This window comes from Cephus cinctus, unplaced genomic scaffold, assembly GCF_000341935.2.
Source record: "Cephus cinctus unplaced genomic scaffold, Ccin1 Ccin1_scaffold0191, whole genome shotgun sequence".
Classification (NCBI taxonomy): Eukaryota; Metazoa; Arthropoda; class Insecta; order Hymenoptera; family Cephidae; genus Cephus; species Cephus cinctus.
The window spans coordinates 271820-293108 of NW_014332912.1; the positions used below are offsets into that span (position 1 = coordinate 271820).

A 21289-nucleotide genomic window follows, 5' to 3' on the forward strand; every position below is an offset into this window, starting at 1 on the left:
GGTTGCAATTAGTACGAAGACGCGTCCAGAGGGAAACCATGATTCTTCACGCAATATTCCTTATTATTCTTGCTGTCGGGAGTGTAAGATCCAATGAAGACGTCCCGGCGTTGACGCCATTGGATAGCAGCGTCTCTAGTGACAATTCTACTACTCGGCTACCTGCAGTATGTAGTGTGTGTTCGTGCAAAGGTATTACTTTTTCAAACTGTTACTTCAAACTTCTCGAAACTTCATGAAAAACTTCGAAATGTCGTTCCGTCCGCATTTAACAAAATTCTTTCGTATATCGGATAACGGAAAATCCGTATTTTTAGCTTGATTAAAGATCCACAAATATTGCAGTATTAGCGAATTAAATTTTGACTCGATATGTGACTGATGAAAATAATTGTCAATATTGTTTAACAACTTTTCTACAGTCAATTTTTACGTTTGCATTATTACTCACTGCTCTTTATTGCAGTTAATTATATTAACGTCTTTTATAACTTACTATTAGTTTTTTTACGCTGTTTCCAAAATTCATATGTGACATGTCTCTGATACGTAGATATATATATATATTTGTTTTATACCGATAACGCAAATTTCTATTCCTATCACATTCTGTGATATCGACGGTACTATCTTTCGTGGGATTTTGTGTAATCTGTATCAAACATAATCATAATTACTAGAGTAAGATCCAGGCATCATAGGTGTCCAGTTCTTGTGTGGAACGCAGTACATATCCGTCTGATATGCGAACAGCAATATTGTTTAAACCTGTACTCGAATATCAGAAACATATTCAATTGTCTTGCAATGAAAATACATTCGACACAGTTATAAGATCTTTAGAGAACTTATGAGAGAGCCGTTAACAATATCTTATACATATGTCGGTACATGAACATGATTAATTTACATGACAAAGTATGTCGAATCGGTTAATTGTAAGCATTACTTACTGCGCTGAGTAATTGGTGTAACGTTATAAAAATAAATGAATAATTATTCAGATGGATAAGTAGAGGTAGTTTAATGTATGGTGGTATAACGAACGAATAAACATTATTTTAAAATATATTATTATAATGTAATATTTTTTTATTATTTTTCAGCCGATATTGTGAACTGTTCCAATTTGAAATTGGAAAGTGGGTTTGTGGATTCTCAATGGAACATAAAAACGATGGTGACACTTACGTTCATGAACAATTATCTAGCTCGAGTAGAGCCATTTCCGAATCTTGTTATTAACAAGCTGATCCTATCTCATAATAGAATTGTGAAGATAGACGATTGCACGTTTAAAGAAATCAGGAATCTTACTGATTTGGACCTGAGCCATAATCAACTTACCTCTGAAAAACTTAAACCAAACGTTTTCGAGGTACTACTGCCAGTGACTGTCTATTGTTGTTCAATTACTCGGTATTGTTTAAGCACACCTTTAATTCATATTAAATTATTGTTTTCAGGGACGATTTTCGGATGTCGCCTACGAACCATTGTCAAGATTAGTCACCTTGAACTTGGGCCATAATGCACTTCACACGTTGAATGCAGATTTATTTGAACACATTCCGGATTTAAAAGTCTTAATTCTAGAAGGAAATCCACTGAGGGTCATCGATCACTCGACTACGATAGCGATTGCCGATCTTCCATATTTGGAAGAGCTGGATTTAAGTTACTGTGGTCTCAAAGATTTACCAGATCATTTATTCCACACTCCAAAGTAAGTTAAAATTCTAATACTTGATTAGTTTGGTATATAAAAATTGTTGATTATAGAAATTTACATTTACAGATATTTGACAAAGCTTCATCTAAGAGGTAATGCCTTTACTGATCCGCCAACGGCGCTGGAAGATGCACAAGCTCTACAGTATCTATGCTTGGACGAGAATCCGATTCAAGTAATTACCAGGGAAAATGCATTCCCGTTAATGCCTAACCTAACAGAGCTCAGTCTATGTGGTATGCAGAATCTGACTAAAATTGGAGCAGGTGCATTCTCCGGCTTAATCAGTCTTCAGAGTTTGCACATAGAGAATTCTCCTCTGTTTAGAAAAATCCACGAGGACGCTTTGATTGATAAGGTAAAGTCGTCCAAAACAATTATATAGAAACTCTGTTAAGAATTTGCAGGAATTTAATTTCTATATATGTTATATCCATAGAGAAACGAAGCAGCAGTATGGCCGCCAATAAGGAGATTGGAATTGGGAAACAACGCTTTAATGTATTTACCGGCTGGTTTGATCGCTCGTTGGGACAATTTAGAAGTTCTTGATCTTTCCGACAACAAATGGTCTTGCGATTGTGATAATCAGTATCTGGTTAGATCTTAATTACTGATGGCAATTACGATTTTCGACAGGTATAAATATATCATCTTTTTCAGATCGGTTCGTTACTTCCTGGCGTAGGACAGAAATTAAAAGAATACGAGATCGGCTCTCTGACTTGCGCAGCTCCTCCGGAACACGAGGGCAAGAATTTGAGTTCCTTGGCGAATCGGCACCTCCGTTGTCTCGATTTATATGAAGCCAGACCGGAAAGGGATGCTGCCGTCTTAGTCGGATTACTCATAGGAGTATTACTAGCAATTCCTGTAACTCTAACGCTCTTTGTATTTTGGCAAAGAGGATTCTTCTTCTGCGGTTCTCAGCGTCCAGCCACATTCTCTCGTGCCTTCTACAAAAGAGCAGATAACGACGAGAACATTTAAAAATTTTGATAAATTGCATATAAAATTGCAAAAAGCTTTACGGTACATAAATCGCCAAAGTATGATGTTTAGTTGCATGCGCGATATGATTAATTAGTATATTTCGTTGTAAGATTCATTTTTAAGTTACTGTCCGAGACAAAACCGTGAAACCTGTATATCTCATAATTACGCAAAATACCAAAACAACAATATTCCAATGATATACAGTGAGCAGTACTATTAATAATTGCAAGACAATTATTCCTAATGTAAACTAAAAGCGAACAAAATATTTTCTACAATTTGCTAAGACAATTCATAACCTATAAGAAATGTAAAAAGTTTTCTATTATCCCCACCAAAAATTCATACAGTCCCCTTGCTTAACCGCACATATAATACCTTAGTAGAAATATTTGTCAAACATTTAAACAGCACTTTATCCAAACTTTCATGTACCCAACTACATACAGGAAATCCATCAATCGATCGGCCAGCGCTGCAGCATTCTCCAATCGCAACAAACTTCTCATTTGCTACATCATCCGCATTACCGGTGCTCAGCGACAAGAATCCGTTGCGAAGCAGCGTATTACCGTTACCAAATATCAAGTACAGCACGAGGCAACCGTTTCGCTAATAAGTCTCTTGGGGAGATGACGCCAGTCGTAGGCTTCAATCTTAAGGGGAGTTTCCAGCGGTTCAAGCTCGTGGTTCGTTTTCATGTGGAAGGGCCACGGATTGCAGATTGTAGATTGCCGAGGGACGGACCGATGGACACGCGTCACTAACACAATTACCTTGACGTTAATTTACTCAATAATCGCGGAAGCAAACCCGTCTAAATGCCGGCACGCGCCTCTCTTGTGCGCCACTCATGTAGACCCCCTATATTGCACAGAGACTTCGTGACGTAGGTAGAAGGTATCCCGTATAATTATAACGTAGTATACACATTAGCATACAAAGACGATACGCAATTTGGACTTAGCCCTTCGTTACAGGATTTATTAATTTTAGTAAAAAAAAGCACGTATAGTACTATTCGCGTGAATTATTTTAAATAAACCTTCTTTAATAACATATCCAGAGAAACGTATTTAATATGCATTACTGAAGCGCGAAATTTAAAAATTAATTATCTCGAGCTTGCTCTCTGTATTTCATGGTCTCTTGGAAAATGCACTATACGGAAAATCCTGTATATACGCTATACGATAAGTAATCTAATCCTGTATCTCCGCTCAACATGGTCCTCATCCTCGTCCCTTCAGAAATTCCCGATGTCAATATATTGACTGAGAGTCGAGGTTTCGCCATTGAGGGATCATATACATATATATGCTTGAACTATTTTATAATACACACTGATATATTATTATTTGAATAATAATCAAGATTTTCAAACTTTGAAAATATAATCAGTTAACAATAAAAATTTCTTATGCAAGTAACTAAATGGCGAACAATGGATCATTCAATTTTAAGTGAAATTAGGAATCCTTAGGTGAACGTTTAAAGAGATCATCCCCATTTTTAGAGACGAGAAAGTTTACAATTAGATCTTCCTATATCTGCGGCAAAGTAACGAAATACGCGACGCCTGTGTGTAGAAAAATACATAGAGATACATAAGGAATCGCAATTGACTTGTAAACGTATGGCGAGCACGAAGCGTCGAAGTTTTTTGTCAAAAGAGATGAATATGTATATGCGTATACGTAGATGCGTATACGTATATGAATATATATATATATATCGACGAATACGTAGTCAGTCTTGATATATATATATTTTGTATATAGCTATATATATATATGTCTACGTATACGAATCTCAGCCGGTGAAATGATCGCTGGGTGTCCATGGAAACGTGAACGGGGTTCCGCCTCCGCAATTCTAGGGCCAACCCTGGCGACGCCGAGCGTCGTGACGCCCGCCAATGCGACGCGACCGACCCTGGAAACCCACCCCAGGTTCGATTCACCTAGAGGGTGTGAGTTCACGTTCAATCGCAGGTTGACTGACTGATAGGGGCTAAATGGTGCCAGTGTCTTACAGAGATCTAGCGGATGCTAACACGTGTCAAATTTTTGGAAAGAGTGCAAAAAGCTTTGTGAAAAATATTACAAGCTCGTGTATCTATGGTTGATTTATACGGATTGAGCTTCGTCATTTTTTGACGGCAGGATCCCTGTAGTCAAAATATGTGTGAAGAGGAATATATTGTTACTGGATGAATCTGGTGTGTTTTGATGAATTTTGTGAATTTACGAAAAAACCAGTTTTCGAATGATTTAATTAGAAATTTTTTATGGGTAGAACGAACTAAACGTTATATGACATTGATTTTGTAATTTTTTTTCAAATTAATCAACATAAATTTCATGTATTCAAGTGGTTTCAAAATTCATCACAATTTTTTTTTAATCGCATCGAGTTTCATTCAACGCGAAAACTTTGTCTGCTTTACAAAATTACTCTCGAGACTGGGAAGCAGTTAAGGTTTTGTAAAAAGTGTATAATCCTTAACCAGTACGACGGGATTGATAAAAGTGTAAACGTTCAAGTGTATACGAATAAATATAAAGTTTGAAATCATTAGGACTATCGAGTGCAATAAATTGTATAAAGTATCACCGATGAAATCTGATTTGGGTGAAACTAATAATTTCGCAAATACGCATCCTGATGTCAATTGTCGTTTGAGACGTAATAAAGAAGACCCCTAAATTCCTATCAGATAAGTATAATTGGGGCACGTGAAAAAAGTGGAAAAAATGGCAATAAAAACGATGCCGAAGCTCGTAAAAAAGTAATACAGTTGGACGCTATTAATTTTGAAATATTAAAAAATATACAAGATGCAGTCCACCTGTCCGCAACAGCAGCAGCAACCGCAAAACGGGACATCAGCCAGTAGAACTTCTTTCCTAATTGAAGATATTCTCAGCCGAAGTAGTGTCCCTCCACATGCCCAGCATCAGCTTCACCATCAACTGACACCTTCTCACGTTCAGCAACATCAGCAATATCAGCAATTCGCAAGTTTGCTACCTGGTTATTCCTCTGGCCCGCCAGCAGCTGCCTTCTTCCTGGGGCCGCTTTTCAGCAGTGCAGGAATGGGTGTAGGTGTCGGGGTGGTCCCTGGAGTAAGTGAGCTTGCAGCCCTTAAACACTGCCGACGGCGGAAAGCCAGAACCGTAAGTTCTGATATTGATAACAGTAAGACACAATCTGTAAAAGCCCTGAAAAATTTAGAAATTTGTTGTTTTTTTTTTCAAAACATAATATTTTTCATATTCGTTGTTTAACAAAGCATAATGTGATTGGTGTGAATTCCCGACGTGGTAGGTCTTCAGTGATCAACAATTGGCTGGCTTGGAGGCAAGGTTCGAAGCTCAGAGGTATCTGAGTACACCCGAGAGGGTGGAGCTTGCAGCTGCGTTACACCTCTCCGAGACCCAAGTGAAGACCTGGTTTCAAAATCGACGTATGAAGCACAAGAAGCAACTGCGTAAGCTCAAGACCAGCACAGACGGTAGTGCAAATCAAAATGCTAATCAACAACGCTGTACTGGGCAAGGAGTTTCCGTGAGCTCACCAGCCGGTGAGTAGCAGTTCCTACAGTCTATAGAATAACCACAAGATTTTTAGTATAAGTACTCAAATCACCTTTGAAAAAATTATTATTGTCAAAAGAAAATATCAAACCGAAGATATACTCAGGATCTTTGACTTTCCTGCAATTTCATTATACAAGGAACAACCGCATGGTTAGGCACGTTACCCCCCCATTACTTCAGCCAAACAGTAAAATCTTTGTACGGTCTATACCAAACAATAATTTTGAAGGGTAATACTGAATTAATAAAATAAAATTTGTAGACAGATAAAAATTGCGACATTTAAAGCAGCACGTAGTGCCCAGTAAAAATGTCCTCAAGAATATCCGCAATACACTCATCCATCCTGAGTAACGTTAACGTTATTGCGAGGCAACCTGGTAATTAATGGTAACTGCATTGCTTTATTCTCAAACGACAATCCAAAGTCGCCGCATCGCATCCACCTAACTCCGGTTACTTGAGAAAGCCAAGATGGCTCCGTTTCCAGGGAGTGAAGATGGGTAAGAGAGGTCTTGGAGGTAGGCGGAGGTAGGAGAATGAGAAGAAGGTTGTGGAGGTTGCCGAGGCGATAGGGGCTACAGAGACGGTAGAGATGCTGGAGAAGGAGCTAATAAAGTTACGGAGACATCTTCTGAGGAGCTGGGGATGGCGGATGTCTTGGTTTGAGACTACGTAGGGGTTAGAGACTTGGGGTCTTCGTGATTCGGTCTTCCTGAAAATTAGTCAATTATTGGCTAAGTGCTCGGCCAGACCTACATTTATAATTGTTCCATGCACATCTTAGTCCTTGGTTACTAAGGTCTGACCTAATTGATACCATTTAAACTTTCCCTCGGAAGGAAAAATTATTTGAAACTCACCACGCATCGACAAGCCTTGTTTCCATGTAGAATGACTGTTCGCAGAAAGACCTGTGGACTTTTCATTGAGCGGCGGTCGCGAGTCGCGGGCGAGTAGCGACGCACCCGTTGATTCCGAGGAAGATGAGATCGATGTCCTGGGTGATGAGACTCCGTCACCTACGCAGACACTACATATTTCTAGGAGAAGTTCACCGCCACCTACACCCTTTCTACAATCATCTCACCCGCATCCTGTTGGCATTACGCATCAACCCCATCAGCCACTTCAACGCCAGCAACATCGCTGAGACTCTTGTGAAGGTGAACCGCTTCCTTAGGGAGCATTGTGTTGAAAACTTAACGTAGAATTCTTCATTGGTTCGTATTTTACCGCGAGACTCGCAAAGCCGCGCGTGCAACCGACGATAGAGAATTACGTGAGAGCTAGAAAAAAAAAATTAACTTTTTAGATAAAAGATTGATCTCCGAATGAGTGTTGTTATTTGCTTCAGAATAAATGTCACTTTTTTTTAATAGTAAATAGAATTTTACGAGTGACCGATGAGATTAGATGGTCGTCTTAATGATCCATTGTAATTACGTACGTACATTGTGTACTTATATCTTTTTGACACAGTCTACGAATAATCGTGAACGTGCTTAGAGTCAATACGAACAATAAGGAGCGCACGAGAAACTCGATTCTAGTGTAATGGACATTATTGTAAATATTCATCCCAAACACGATAGGCGATTCTGGATTAGAGGTTAGAATGAGAATTTTTCAATGATGTATTGTCAAGTGATATAAATAATATCTGAGAAAGAGAATAAATCGTTTCTGTTTTTACCTATATCAATTATATAAAAATCCTATGCTCCATTTTTTAATCGCGATATCAGCCTCGTTCATTGTTCTTATTTTTAATTTTTAAATATTGCCGCCTACACACGAAATAAAATCTAATGTTATATATCGTTCGCCACGTGAGAATTCACGACGGTATTAGCGGTCGAAATGCTGCTCGTTTGACATTTTATGGCGTCGCGGGTCACGGACGACGGACAAGTCCTTGCCAAGCATTACCATCCCACTAATTGGCATCCTGACATTTAGCCATTATCCTTTCAGGACATTTTCAAACCTTAACGAGACCTATCGCCCGCTTCACACGTAAATTAGACAACGCGCCGTAAGTCCATGACGTATTTCATAACCTCAAATATTTTCTAGTATCTCCGTGATATCGGAAGAAGCACAGCGTTAGTATGCCCTTTATTATATTATTCAAAAATATATATTTTCCCTCTACAAATACAATTATCGAAGAATTGGTGGGATACCTGACCAATCAGCTACGCATCCGAATATCGTATGCGCGTTGCGTTAAACCTGTTGCGGGGTGGCGGATTTACTCGCATTTTGACGAAAGTTGCCACTTTGTCTACCTCTTGAAGCGGCCCTGGCTTTTTAAGGGAGTGCGGGAGCCCCGGTTGGGGTGAATCCTAATACCCAGATAATGGGAAGTAATTGCAAGGGATCAGAGCGACCGGAGCTACTCTGCTGGTTCAGGGGAGGTACAGGCTGCGCGGCTCGGGGATCGTAATCATGTTATCGGAGCGAAATCACGGGGCACGCTCTCAAATACACAATATCGCTTGCTCCACCGAACGTTGGAACGTTCGGGATATCCGCCTTAAAAACGTGATCGCGCGACGAGATATAGGCTTCAGTAAAAAATGTCAATGGCGTAGCAACAACTTCTGACAGATTATTATTTCCGAGGTCAGTAGTAATTCCATAAACTGAGAATGATTAAAGACAAGTTCAAATAGCTCTGATTAACTGACAGCAACACTAGTTGACACAAGCTATTAGTTGATGAGAATTGCTCGACCTCGCTCTAAAATTTTCTCGATACTCAAGCCTATGACAATTTTTTGTTCAGACAACTTCAGGTTGAACTTCATCCGCCATGTTAAACTTTTAACATACGGCTTCAGACGTGAACCGGTAGCTTGCTGTGCGATAAATGAAGTTACAAGGCATTTATGATGTTTATTGGATTTGTTAAGACGCCTATTATTACGGTACGTAAATAAAGGGGAGATTCGCACCCCTTGTCAAAAGGAATGCAGACAAAATAATGAAATAAAGGACAATGAAGTGGCAGGTACAATAGCTAGTGAAAGGACACCGGGATAGAAGCGAAGGTAGCAGCAAACTAAATGCAGTGGGCGTATTCAATTACTTTCATTTTTTTCAACAGAGGGTGCTGAGCAATATGCACTCGCATAATGTACCTACGAGTTATACGGTGGATGCTGGGTATTCATATAATCCCATCGTGGGACAAGATCAGAGGGATTCGAAGGGTTGATATATTAACCCTTGGCGGTTCCTGTATATGAATAGTACAAGTTAATCATATTAACAAAATTCCTTGCGAAACTTCTGACGGATAAAGCAACGTCCGGAATAAAATTCTATAGAGATTGATAACTTACTGCTGTGCAGCATTGATAAATTTTCTATGAGGTACATAAAACGGCAACATAATATCGTTCCCGTTAAATAGCTTACAGCAGATTGCCTGATACGTACCTCGTGATGTTTTACTGGGCCATTATAATTTGAACGTTGGCTAGTGATTGTGAAACCTGTCCAAATGGAGAAACCGTCAGACTAAAGAGAGTAAAGAGGCTCAGGAACGAAGTTGAATACTGCTGTTAGCCTAACAAGCTGTCAAGACGTCGCCGCATGTCACTTGACGTCTCAACTACCCCTGTGATAAATCCTCTCTCTCTCTCTCTCTCTTTATCGTTCTCTCTTTCTAGTCCCGTGCATCGGGCATCGCCATCCCCTATATAGAATTTCATAGGTTAGGACTATGTATCCCGAGTGCCAATCCAAAAGCGTATACAAGCTAGAATCAAGATAGGGGTTGACTACCCACGTGCCGTTTAACATGATCACTGGGCAATCTGGCCTCATTTCAACCTTCGGTTACTTCAACGCTTCCACTAACAAATAACATTGTCGACGACGTGCGGGAGTGTCCTGATTCGATTTGCACACTAAGAGAGAGGGTGGAAGGTAGTCGTATATGAGGAATCTCAGGGTCCAAAGAATAGGAGAGTCCCGTGAATCATGATCAGCTGATTGAAAGGGAAAAATGGTGGAATCACATTGTATGGAAAAGTGACAAAAGCATGCCAAATTTTGGTGGCAAGTAGCAACGCCATAAAGACAATATTTTAGGTTATAAAATTCTTACTTTCGTTTTTATCTATTTTCTAGGTGAGATCTGGCTATTAGAAGATTCGTGCCGTAACTCGACGGGAGCACGAAAGCAACCTCTAATTAGTCCTGTTATTTAGTTAGGGAGCAAGAGATGCGACAAGTTTACAGCTTGTTCGCGGGTACACTGAGATTCGTATCTCCACGACGTGTTTAAAAATAATTACCAAGGAAGATCCGACGATAGTCACGGAGTTGCCCTCACCTCTGTGCTTCCTGGTGCCTCAAGTGGTCCTCGTTCTGGCGGCATAAAGGCAGACCCCCAGACCCCAGTTCCTCTCATCTTCTCTTGTCACCTCTCACATCCCCTATCTCTCTCACTTTCTCTCTCTCTCTTCCGGGCAATCTCTCGAGAGGTCCTCACCTTTCAACCACTCTATCACAGCGGTTAAAGAAGTAAAGACTAAAGGCTCTTTAAATTTTTCAAGGGCTTAGACGGCTGAAAAGAAGTTGATTCTTGATCATCGTATGTCAGGGGTCAGCCATGATTCTTTTATATCACACACAACGTGTATGGCTCATGTGAGAAGTTGAGAAATGGGAAGCTTCGATTAAATTTTGTATACATTGATAATAAGAAGGAATCTCTTTTATGTCATGCTAATATTTGCAATTTGGTATTTATAATATTTATATTTGTTTACATATATTTTGTATAATATATATATATATATAATATATATATATATATTATAATAATGCAGTGGGCAAAACAGTTATCTTTAATAATAACAGAAACATTTATAAGCTAATTATAGTTGAAGTCATGGAAAGAGAATATGGGGAAGGGGAGTAGGAGAAATGCATTCAGGCTGACAAACGGTGGGTCCTTTATACTCAAAAACAAGATTACTATTAATCATTAGTTGTTAAATACTATGGCATTAAATTTTATAGTTTGGTCTTAAACGATTACGAGCTTACAGCAAGCTCGTTGTATATCCTCTTCTTTCTTTCAGCATCGAGAGCTTCAAGTCTGGAGAACCTTTATACTTGAGTTATCGCGAGAATTTCAAATTATTAAAAATAAATATATTTCTCATGCACTGTTACCGCGCATTACATAATATGCTGAATCTTGCGCAATTAATTGTCCTCTTGTATTTCTCACATTTTCTTATTTTATGGTTAACAATTTTTTTTTTTTTCTAAGCCATCGCTCTCGACTGGCAAAACAGAGAGTAAATTCAGTTTCTTCTTTTTGTTTGCAAAATACCGCAAAATTCAACGTTATAATCTCTTTAGCGATTTCCTAAATGTTTCGCACGAATTATACGATAAATCTTCAGTCTTTGCGAACAACGTTAATTGAATAAAATTAAGAATATAGAAATGAAAAAAGCAAGATAATAAACGAATATATGGAGATTCTATAGTCAGATTAATTTTCCTTGCAATATATCGATTAAATCAACAAAAAACATTCTCACAATTTTATCTAAAATGTATTTTTTTTTCTTTCGAGTCGATGATTTTGTATGATCGATTAATAAATTTTGCTTTACATATATCTATACTGTGTGGGAACAAAGGCGTATGACAGAAGTATGGCAGGATGATGCAAACTTCGAAACATTGTTTTTGCAATAAGAATAATTACAATGTTCCTTGACAGTCCTATATATTACGATAGACACTCTTTCATTTAGTGAATCACGTTACTCGTAGATAATCGGACGATTGTGCGCGAGACACCGTATTCTATTTTTTAAATCATACAGGAAGCTATGCTTCAAATTTTCCAAAGGTTCCCACAAAGAGATCACCTTTTGGATACCACAGCGTTACCTTCGTTTATATCTTTCGTTCATTGCTAAAATAGCTGATCCGAAAGAAAACCATTGACTTCATGCAGAGTATATGGAGAGATTCGTAAATACGCATAATAATTTCTACGAATAGATAATATTGTCATTACATTTGCCAACGAACACTATATCACGCTATTATCAAGCAATTTTTTAATAGAATGTACTACGAGTAACCGTTCTTTTGCACAATTGCCTTACTGACGTATCAATAAAATCAAAAAAGGAACTAACTGTACTTTTTTTCTGAGTCATTTGCCACATAGTTCCTAATCTCGTTATTCGTCCTGGATAAACATTAACGATTTCTTGAAGTCGTTATCGATATTACACAGTCTAATTGTAAGTAATTATTTCTAGCGCCTAGCTGGGATGACAACAGACCCTCTTCGTATAGTAATCTTGATTTCAAGTGAGCTTATTTCTTGTTTCATCAGTAATCGAGCTAATATATAAATCAACTTAATATATTAAATGTGAACTTATGTACTATCATATACAAATGATATTTATAACGCTGCGGACCTGTCCACAATGAAAAACAACGCTCTCGCATATATAATCTATATAAATATAAAATGCTTAATCTAATACGGTTAAATTATAAAGACAAAGAATTCTGTATGTTTCTCATTAGTTCGATTGCTGATGATATCTTGGAAATGTACCAGAGATCGAATGACACATTTTTAATGAAACATGAATGGGTCTTCTCTCAAGAGTTTGGTTATGTAAAAAAGAAGGTAATAATAGTGACCGCATTATGAGAAATACTGATTTTTCAAACACAATTATACTGAACGTAATACTTAAATGTTTCATAATGCAATTTGCCCAATACTCAATATCATTGTGTTGTTACAACTTTGTCTGAAACGATTAACAATTTCACACATAATTACAAACAAGCATACACTAATCCAAATTAATGTAGAATTGAGTTAGTATGCTTTGAGTCTTCAATAATAATTAATATCGTAAAAAGTACATACTCAGTGACTTCAAACAACACATTGTCGAATAGTTCTACTTTTATAAAACGCATTTAATTGTAAGCTAGGATTGTACCTTGTACTCTCTGGTACATTTCAAATGAGTTGGTCGCTATTAACGTAACTGTGCACATGATAAATACATTATTCATTGTTTCTTTCAAATTATCATCAGCTCGTCTTATCTTTCAGATCTATAAAAAAAATCCCACAGGTTCATTCACCTCACTGATGTATAACAATATTGAGTCAATCAATGTATTATCTTCCTTATGAGAAATAAAGCCATATCGAAGAATTCAAAGCTGCAATAGCAAGGAATGTCAACATTTTCCCATCGCACTGTCTTAAATCCAATAAACACTGTACAAACTGCACAGTTAAGTTAACAAACGATGGTAACTTAAGAATTAAAAAAGATAATAAAAACAAAGAAAAATTGTTCAATTCATTCACCATTGAAACATTAGCCGTGGACCACTTTGCCATAACATTATAGCGCACTATGCTATATAATTGTTAACCTCTTTTTTCTCGTACGATACAGTAGGCTTAATTTGCAAAGATAAAGAGAGAGCATGGGACTTATTAATATCACTTGGTCAATGAAGAGAGGGTCTGGAAGCTCGCTGTTTCAATCTGGCTAGTAAAGCTTGCTCTTCATCGTCTTCAGCTCTGGACGTTATCCCGCGAAAGCTCTCCGATCTGTATTTATCTCTGAGAAATGTTCTTCTCTCTTCTTTGTACTTTTCTATCCGCTCGCGACAACGTGGATCGCCAAGATCCAAGCCGCCCAGATTCTTCAGCTGGACTTTTTCGGAACTGCTCGAAGAGGATATTGACAATTCCGTACCGACATTAGGCGTGGAGCTGTGCTGCAAATCTTCGGAAGCTGGCTTCCTGGAGAGTGACGTATCACCGGTCATACGATTGAATTTTCCCTCGTCCAAAGATCGACTCAATGCTGTACGAGTTGCTCTGGCTTGTCGGGCGCGCAAACATGGCGGCAGATGTTGTGATGACGTAATGCTGTTAGGCGGTTCCTCGGATTTACCTCGTGCGCAATCAAGTTCCTGTCTCATTTTACGCTCCCTTACAATTTCTCTACCAATTTCTGAATCAAAGCTCCGTCGATCTCTTGTTACTTCGGAATCGTATCTTCTTCTTGGCGGTATTGGTATGTCGGCTGCGCCACCACCTGATAATCGCTGTAAGGCAAGTTCTTGTAGGATGGTTGCTGTATCCCGAAGAACCACAGATTCATCTACGGGAGAGGATGCGTTTGAGAATGTGCAGGATGAATTTAAGGACGTCGCTTCGGACGCTCCTTCTGGTGCATGAGCAATTTCACAGGGTTCAGCTGCATTTTCGGAAGGTATCACCACTTCCAGGTCATCGCGGAGTTGACTATTTTTTATATTGTTTCTCTTTGCATTCTCGTGAACGTGTTTAGATACATATTTATGTTGTTGAGAATGATTCTGCTGTTTTTGAGGACTATGAGGGTATCCCTGGCATTTGTCTGAATTTTTATCGAATGACTGCTTTTCAGAACATCGAGAAAGATTTCTCTTGCACTCTATGGACGAGTCATTAGAGTAATCGTGACGCTCGGAATTTTTATTAAAATGAGTTTCTTGGTGTACCGAATGGGAACGTTGTTTTTGATACTGAAGACGTTCGTGACTCGCTGCCGATGATTGTGAGTTGTCGAGATTCTTATTTTCGTGCGCTTCGTTCACATTGGTATGATAGACATTTGTATTATTATCAGGAAGACGATAGATCTCGGAGTTCTCATGTTCCATTCGACTAGACTCTTGATCAGATTTTAAATTGACACTTCTTTTGTCATTCCCATTAGTCTGATTCTGAGAATATTTTTGATCCTGAACAGAGCAATTCTCATTTGCAAATCCATTACTTGTTTCTTGTAAATTATATCTTGGATCATTATCCGAAGATTTCTTTTTCTCTTTAGAATCATCCTCGTGGTCCATAAGTTCCTTGCACTCTTTGCTCTCATTAATATCCAACGTCATGTCTCCAGAATCCTGTACCAGGACAGGACTTTCAGTCAAATCACTAGCTCCAATGCAGGACGTATCAGTGTCTACCGTAGAGCCCATAGTAAGATCTAGGGATGTTCTAGAGACATTTTCTGACCTGGAACGTAGTTGTGGTGCATCAATAGCTATGGCAGGATTGACCGTGTCCTCGAGAGGATCCTTTCGACTGCTGGATTCACTGTTTGGCGTCAACGCAGATTCTGTTGTCCTCTCGACCATAACCCATTCCTCAGAGTCATTGGTGGTCGTCGTCAACTGCTGCGTTTCGTTATTGGTAAGCATTTTATCAGAATTATCGCAAATAACAAACCCAGAATCTGGCAAGTCCTCTAGAGTTTGTTCGCAAGACATCGGCGAGTCAAGGTCAGTGTTAGACAATGGCAAGCCTGTTAAATCGTTTACTACCGTACTGGACATGCCTCCAACTGCTACATTCTCATTTTGTGACGCCAAAGATCCATTGCCAGGAGAGTCTGGCTTTCTTGGTTCAGACAAATCAGTACTTTCGCATCGCGCTGTGTTCTCTTCAGCTAGGTAGCAACTTGATCTATCCGACGAAGCAGTGTCCTTGCAGGGTGAGGTCATCCTACTGGATACTGTGACCTCACTACAGGGAGAAGCTAATCTATCGCATGGTGTCATTTCCTGATCTAACGATTCTGATACAGTACCGTTAGATTCACTCTTTTTCTGCAGATCGGAAGACCCTTTTACGCGAGTGTCATAACACTCTACGAGTCTATCATATGTCGGTATCCTCTCGCAGGATTGAACGCCATTCCGATCGTCTAAATTAATGGAGAGTCTATGACTAGAATCGGCTATTCTGTCGGAAGACGCGCTGCTTCTATTTAATTTATCTCTGCTAGGTTGCTCGTCATTGGTGTCTAAAGGTAAAGTGAAACTTCGAAAACTTATCCTAGGACTGTTAGCCGGCACTGGGGAAATAGACAACGGTGTTCCTTGCAATGTCGCTGGTGTCAATGGTGTCGATGCTTCGGATAGGAGAGGCAAATATCCTGGAGTTGGCAATGGTGATGGTGTTTCTTGTCCATGAATATCAGCAGATACCATCACCTAATATAGAAAAAGGAGCAAATTATTAAACTTATAGGAATAGAATTTAGTTTCAATGTCTACAGTCATTTTTTACATTGATCTATTCTTACCTGATCTGGGCTTTGACTATCGATGAAACGTAATTCAACGTCGCAATGTAACCTCTCCTCCAATCTGGACCTTTTCCTCTTTGATCCACCACTTGCTGCAGCGCATTGAGGACCTTCCGTTCTCTGTCGTCTTGGAGAAGCTTCCACTGAGGCTACACCTCCTTCTTCCTCGGAGAACATTCTCATTTCTCTCTCCTCGAGGTCAAAGTTCAGTTGTATCTCAGAGAGATCCAATGGCGATGTAGTGTTAGGCGCGTCGGCCAGGTGATCAAAATACGAATCGTGCGAGACCGACCGACTATGTCCACAAGGTCTTGTGGGTGGCGGTCCCAGAAGAGGCCCTAAGCTGTCTTCACCATCCAGACTATCTGCACTCTTTACGGGTCTGAGTCGTCGCAAGGAATTCAAGGAACTTGGCATTGTTTCTACTTGAGGTGGAGTGCCGACTTGTCGTGCTTTACCTCTAGCACCCAAACCGCCTCTACTAAACAAGGCTCTCCAATTCAAGGACGGTGAACGTTTCGATCCATGCCTCTTTCTCGGCAACTCTATCACTGTATGATATTGCAGAGGAAGACCAGCTGGTCCAGCTCCAACTTCAATGTAATCAGGTTCACCCCGTAAAGTCCTATTCCTGGCTTCTTCGAGACTCAGAAGCCTCGCAGAAGTTGTTATGGCCAAAGACTTAGGTCTGCCAACTGGTCCATCGCCAAAGATCAATTCAGCATAGCAAACCAGAAACTCCGTCACGACTGCTTGCACTCCGACACCCTGAAGTGCTGCTACCCCGCCAACTTCCAGTTCCTTACAGCGTAGAAGGTTCGGTGCCCAGACGATGGCAACGTTCCTTGGTGTCATTCCCGTATCAGCCCCACGAGCAGCTACTCGTGCAAGGTGACGCATCAGGTATTCCAACGTTCTGAAAACAGAATAAATTTGTCATACGAACAAACACATCACAAATCACTCTGAACCCTCTGATAAAAAGTTCGACTTCGTTTAATCTTAGAAAATTCTTTATATTTACCTGTAATGTGGGGGTGGTAATTTCCTAACAGCATCTCGCATTCTTCTTAATCTCTCTGCATCGCTGCTAGCTTGAACAGCTCCAACGAACGTAGAATAAAGCTGGTACGTGCACAATGGATTGGGTAGTTCTCTAAAGTACATCTTCAGTAAGGAGGCCACAGAATGTATATCCTGAAGGATACTCTCATCGGAGTGCAAAGCAGGAACTCGATCCTCATCGAAAGCATGCCGTAACCTTTGAATATTCGACGTGACGCCACTTAACCGATAAATTCCATCGACTAAGCCGTGATTCTCGATGAACTCGGCACAACAAGTAAGCACCGTTGGTACTGGACAGACAGATTTATACGTTGTATAATTAACCAATTGTATATAAGTGAACTAAGTAAATGTTCAAATTAAGTAAATGTACCATCATGACCAGAGTTCAAGAGATGTTCACCCAAGTCGCAACCGAAAACTCGTTCCTTCAGTATTCCTGACTGTTTTAGTCGTCTTCTAGATGGCCTATTTAAAATAAACGACCTGAAGAAAGCAATGAGCTTCCCGTGCTTCCTGAGGACTGGTTTAACTGGTAACCTTGAACGCACTGTCGTGGAGACTGTCAGATGACGCGGTACTTTATCCCCAATGACTGCGACACATTCAGCTGGGAAAAATCCAACTGCAAAGCCATGTTTTCCGCGCCACCAAGTGCTTTCTCCTGGTGGTGGCATGTCTATCACGGATATCATATCTCCAACCTTGAACAGTTATATTAAAATGACATTAGGCCTAAGTAATAAACGTACCACATGAAGCTATAACTGAAGTAATAATTGAGGAAACAGATGAGTTTGAGTTAGACCTAACGAATAACAGAATCTTCTCACAATAATAGTGAGTGCGAAGGATGTTTGGACAAGTGGAAATATTTTATGATGCCTACGGTGCTCAATACATTTTTGCCACACGTAATTAGTAAAAGCTTCAGACCACATTAAACGATAAGACATGTGTCTCAGAAGAAATAATGAAAAACAGCTATAAAGCGTTGATGCTATTGTAAAAAAAATAATTTTCAGCGACACCAAGTCTGCATCTCAAAGTTTTTCAATACATAATGAAGGATTACGAAGCCTGACACTTGTTTATTGATCCCAATTAATAGTATTCCTTACGTAAGAACCTTATGCTACTCTCATAACATTCTTTCTTCAATTAGCGAGCATCGCGTTAGCGTATCATTTTCACACGCAGCTGCTTGAGCCATTAATTCCTACTGTATTCTATGGAAAGCATTAAAGTTTTGAATAGTCACACAGACTAATGGCTCGAGTAACGGATACTCCGTACAGAGTGTACTGCATTTTCCAGATATCCTTCAGATTAAAATTAGGTTCGGTTGGGGAATGAATAAATGAAATCCAACAATATTCCAGATAAAGAAACAGAAATAAAAAATAATCAGTCTCTCAGGTTTACTCCATCTGAAAAATACGCATAATATAAAGTTTAATGCACATCCTGCGTGATTACCCTGCTTTATAAACCGTTATAATAGTCTTAGGAGTGTTAATTAAAGATACCCAAGGAAGTATTAGCCGAGACACGTTCAAGCGTACAAGAACTGGTATAATGGGTTACGAGGCAGCACTTATTAGTCATAAAAAGAAGTAATATGAAAGTAATAATAATCAAGTAAAATCAATAATGCATATATCTTACCTGAAAAGATATTTCATCTTGTGCCTGAGCTGTATACGGTCTCACTGCATAAGCAGCAGCCACCGCAGGTGTGTTTATAGGACAAGAGTCAGATTCCGGTACGAGAATACGTCTTCCTCTGTTATCCAGTTGAAGCCAATTCAGTACTGGACCACAATTTAAACCTTCGTGATTGAGCTGTGAGAACCGACCCAAATAATTCCTCAAAACGTCGGTAGTGCTCTCTGGCTGAGCATCAGGCAGTTTCGTCAACGATGAAAACTTTCGATCGAATATGCATCGATGAAGCTGCTTGTCGAACATGACGAAGTTATCGTACGAACGCTGCAGGGTCCAGCAAGCATCCCCGGATGTCACCCTGACGGCATAAGTGTCTGCATCGTTAGGACTCTCGCTGACGGAAACCTGGAACGACACATAACGAATGCACAACTGTCTACTAAATCAATGGGACAAATCGTCGCACAATTCTTACGTTATATAATACCTCTTTTTATTAATAAAATATTATTGATACTTAGATTAAGAGTGCAGTCAGACGTGCGTACAGTGTCTCATTATATTCCATCAACTCCCGTGCATACATACCGAACCGAGTATAATATCCATTATTTACTATACACGGATCTCAAATGAGAAATACTGTCCAAGTCAGACTCACAAGGAACAAAGAGGTTTCTCTGAGCACTGTTAGAGTATCATTCGTCGAAGCACTGAGCAAAACACTTAAATAACAGGGAAAGTAATGATTAATCGATACCGTCTCTTTTCTTTTTTCTTTTTTTTTTTTTTACACCAAGCTTATGTAACACCACGGGCTACGAACACCTAATGCAGCATGAATCTTTAATCGGTCAACACTATGAAAAGTCAATTACTGCCGATTTATAAGTTTCGCAAGGCGATCCCAAAGCGGATAGCGCAATACTGTTTACTCTGCCCACCATTTATAACTTCACGATGAAAGTAACGTGCTGCGAAACACGGACTTAACCAACTTGACGGATCGTAAAGACAAACGTTATTTTAGATTTATGCGTTACGGCTGCCAACGTACTTCTAAGGCTCCGAGTTCCACGTGCTCGTAATGAAAGTGGGCGCACTCGTCCAATTTTGGAAATCTTGCCATGCTGCCCATGTTGTTTCCGGAGCTACCTGTTGCGCCAAAGTCATCCGTTCGACTGCATCCCAACCCCTGTAAGAGAACAAATATCTTATTTAAGTATTGCAATCTTAAGACAGCTAGTTGATAGAGCGTCGTGTGCTTAGAGGTTACTTTAATAGCGAGGAGAAGGAACGTTGACGAGTCTGCTTTAACGATTAAAGACAGAGTAACGCAAGAGACCAAATGATGAATCATCAGGCGTGAAAACGCTAAATGCATAGACTACAAACGATCCTCTGAGCAAAGACAGCATATGAATACATAATCATCGGAAGAGCAATTGTGGATGATTCAATGAAATCAGTTAATTAATTAATCTTTTTATCAAGGAACGCCTCGTCGGATACTCTTGAGAAATATTCGCAAGACTTAAATAATGCTATCGAGTTAAGTCACTTTAAATCAAAATAATTCAATTCCGCCATTACCTTGTGGACGCTCCAACGTTCTAGAACTTTTACGAACGATTCGCTTAAGAGCGTCGATGCTTTTCAGTCTCTATCGTACAAATTAAAGTGTCTTTGGGCTCAAGGAAAATATGAAAAATGGGTTAGTAAGCATTCCATTCGAATAAATTGACGCTTCTCAGTTATTTTTATCGACTTAACCCAGCTGTCAATACTCATTGTCGTTACACTCCTTTGTCAAAAGTGAATGGAGGAGCTGCTATTTCGTTAGACACACACTCGTATGACGTAAGTAGAGTAAAATAGATTTTGAAGCAGCCCATTAAAGGGAAACATGACGTACTGTACATACATAAGTAAACCTATATGAAACACGTGGAGCGTTACAATTTTTAGATATAAATATTTTTCTTGTTCGCAACGTGCGAATTTTCCGAAAAAAAAAAAAAAAAAAAAAAAAAAAA

The 21289-nt window shown here is 39.4% G+C and overlaps 3 protein-coding genes across 14 annotated transcripts in view; 2 read left to right on the forward strand and 1 right to left on the reverse strand.

Annotated features, from left to right (window-relative positions):
- The first annotated feature begins 6 nt into the window (after window positions 1-6).
- On the forward strand, window positions 7-3037 carry LOC107264791 (leucine-rich repeat neuronal protein 1). The gene is made up of 6 exons (XM_015733433.2): window positions 7-192; window positions 1107-1378; window positions 1467-1726; window positions 1799-2090; window positions 2172-2330; window positions 2396-3037. The coding sequence occupies exons 1-6, from the start codon at window positions 39-41 to the stop codon at window positions 2720-2722; spliced, it is 1464 nt and encodes a 487-aa protein (XP_015588919.1). The 5' UTR covers window positions 7-38; the 3' UTR covers window positions 2723-3037.
- An 882-nt stretch (window positions 3038-3919) lies between these two features.
- On the forward strand, window positions 3920-7496 carry LOC107264710 (brain-specific homeobox protein homolog). The gene is made up of 3 exons (XM_015733252.2): window positions 3920-5907; window positions 6059-6314; window positions 7239-7496. The coding sequence occupies exons 1-3, from the start codon at window positions 5569-5571 to the stop codon at window positions 7481-7483; spliced, it is 840 nt and encodes a 279-aa protein (XP_015588738.1). The 5' UTR covers window positions 3920-5568; the 3' UTR covers window positions 7484-7496.
- A 3786-nt stretch (window positions 7497-11282) lies between these two features.
- The window catches only part of LOC107264808 (GTPase-activating protein CdGAPr), a 22144-nt gene continuing 12137 nt past the window's right edge, over window positions 11283-21289 (reverse strand). For 9 of the 12 annotated variants that reach the window (XM_025082005.1, XM_025082001.1, XM_025082003.1 and 6 more), the window contains 6 exons: window positions 20311-20448; window positions 19254-19658; window positions 17959-18289; window positions 17542-17875; window positions 16515-17433; window positions 11283-16422 (listed from right to left, as the gene is read on the reverse strand). In XM_025082005.1, coding sequence (XP_024937773.1) covers window positions 13879-16422; window positions 16515-17433; window positions 17542-17875; window positions 17959-18289; window positions 19254-19658; window positions 20311-20448 — 4671 coding nt within the window. In that variant the 3' untranslated portion in view covers window positions 11283-13878. Of the gene's footprint in view, window positions 16423-16514; window positions 17434-17541; window positions 17876-17958; window positions 18290-19253; window positions 19659-20310; window positions 20449-20529; window positions 20629-21289 lie in introns of those variants that run through there. The other 3 variants (XM_025082009.1, XM_015733470.2, XM_025082007.1) reach the window with 2 other exon arrangements.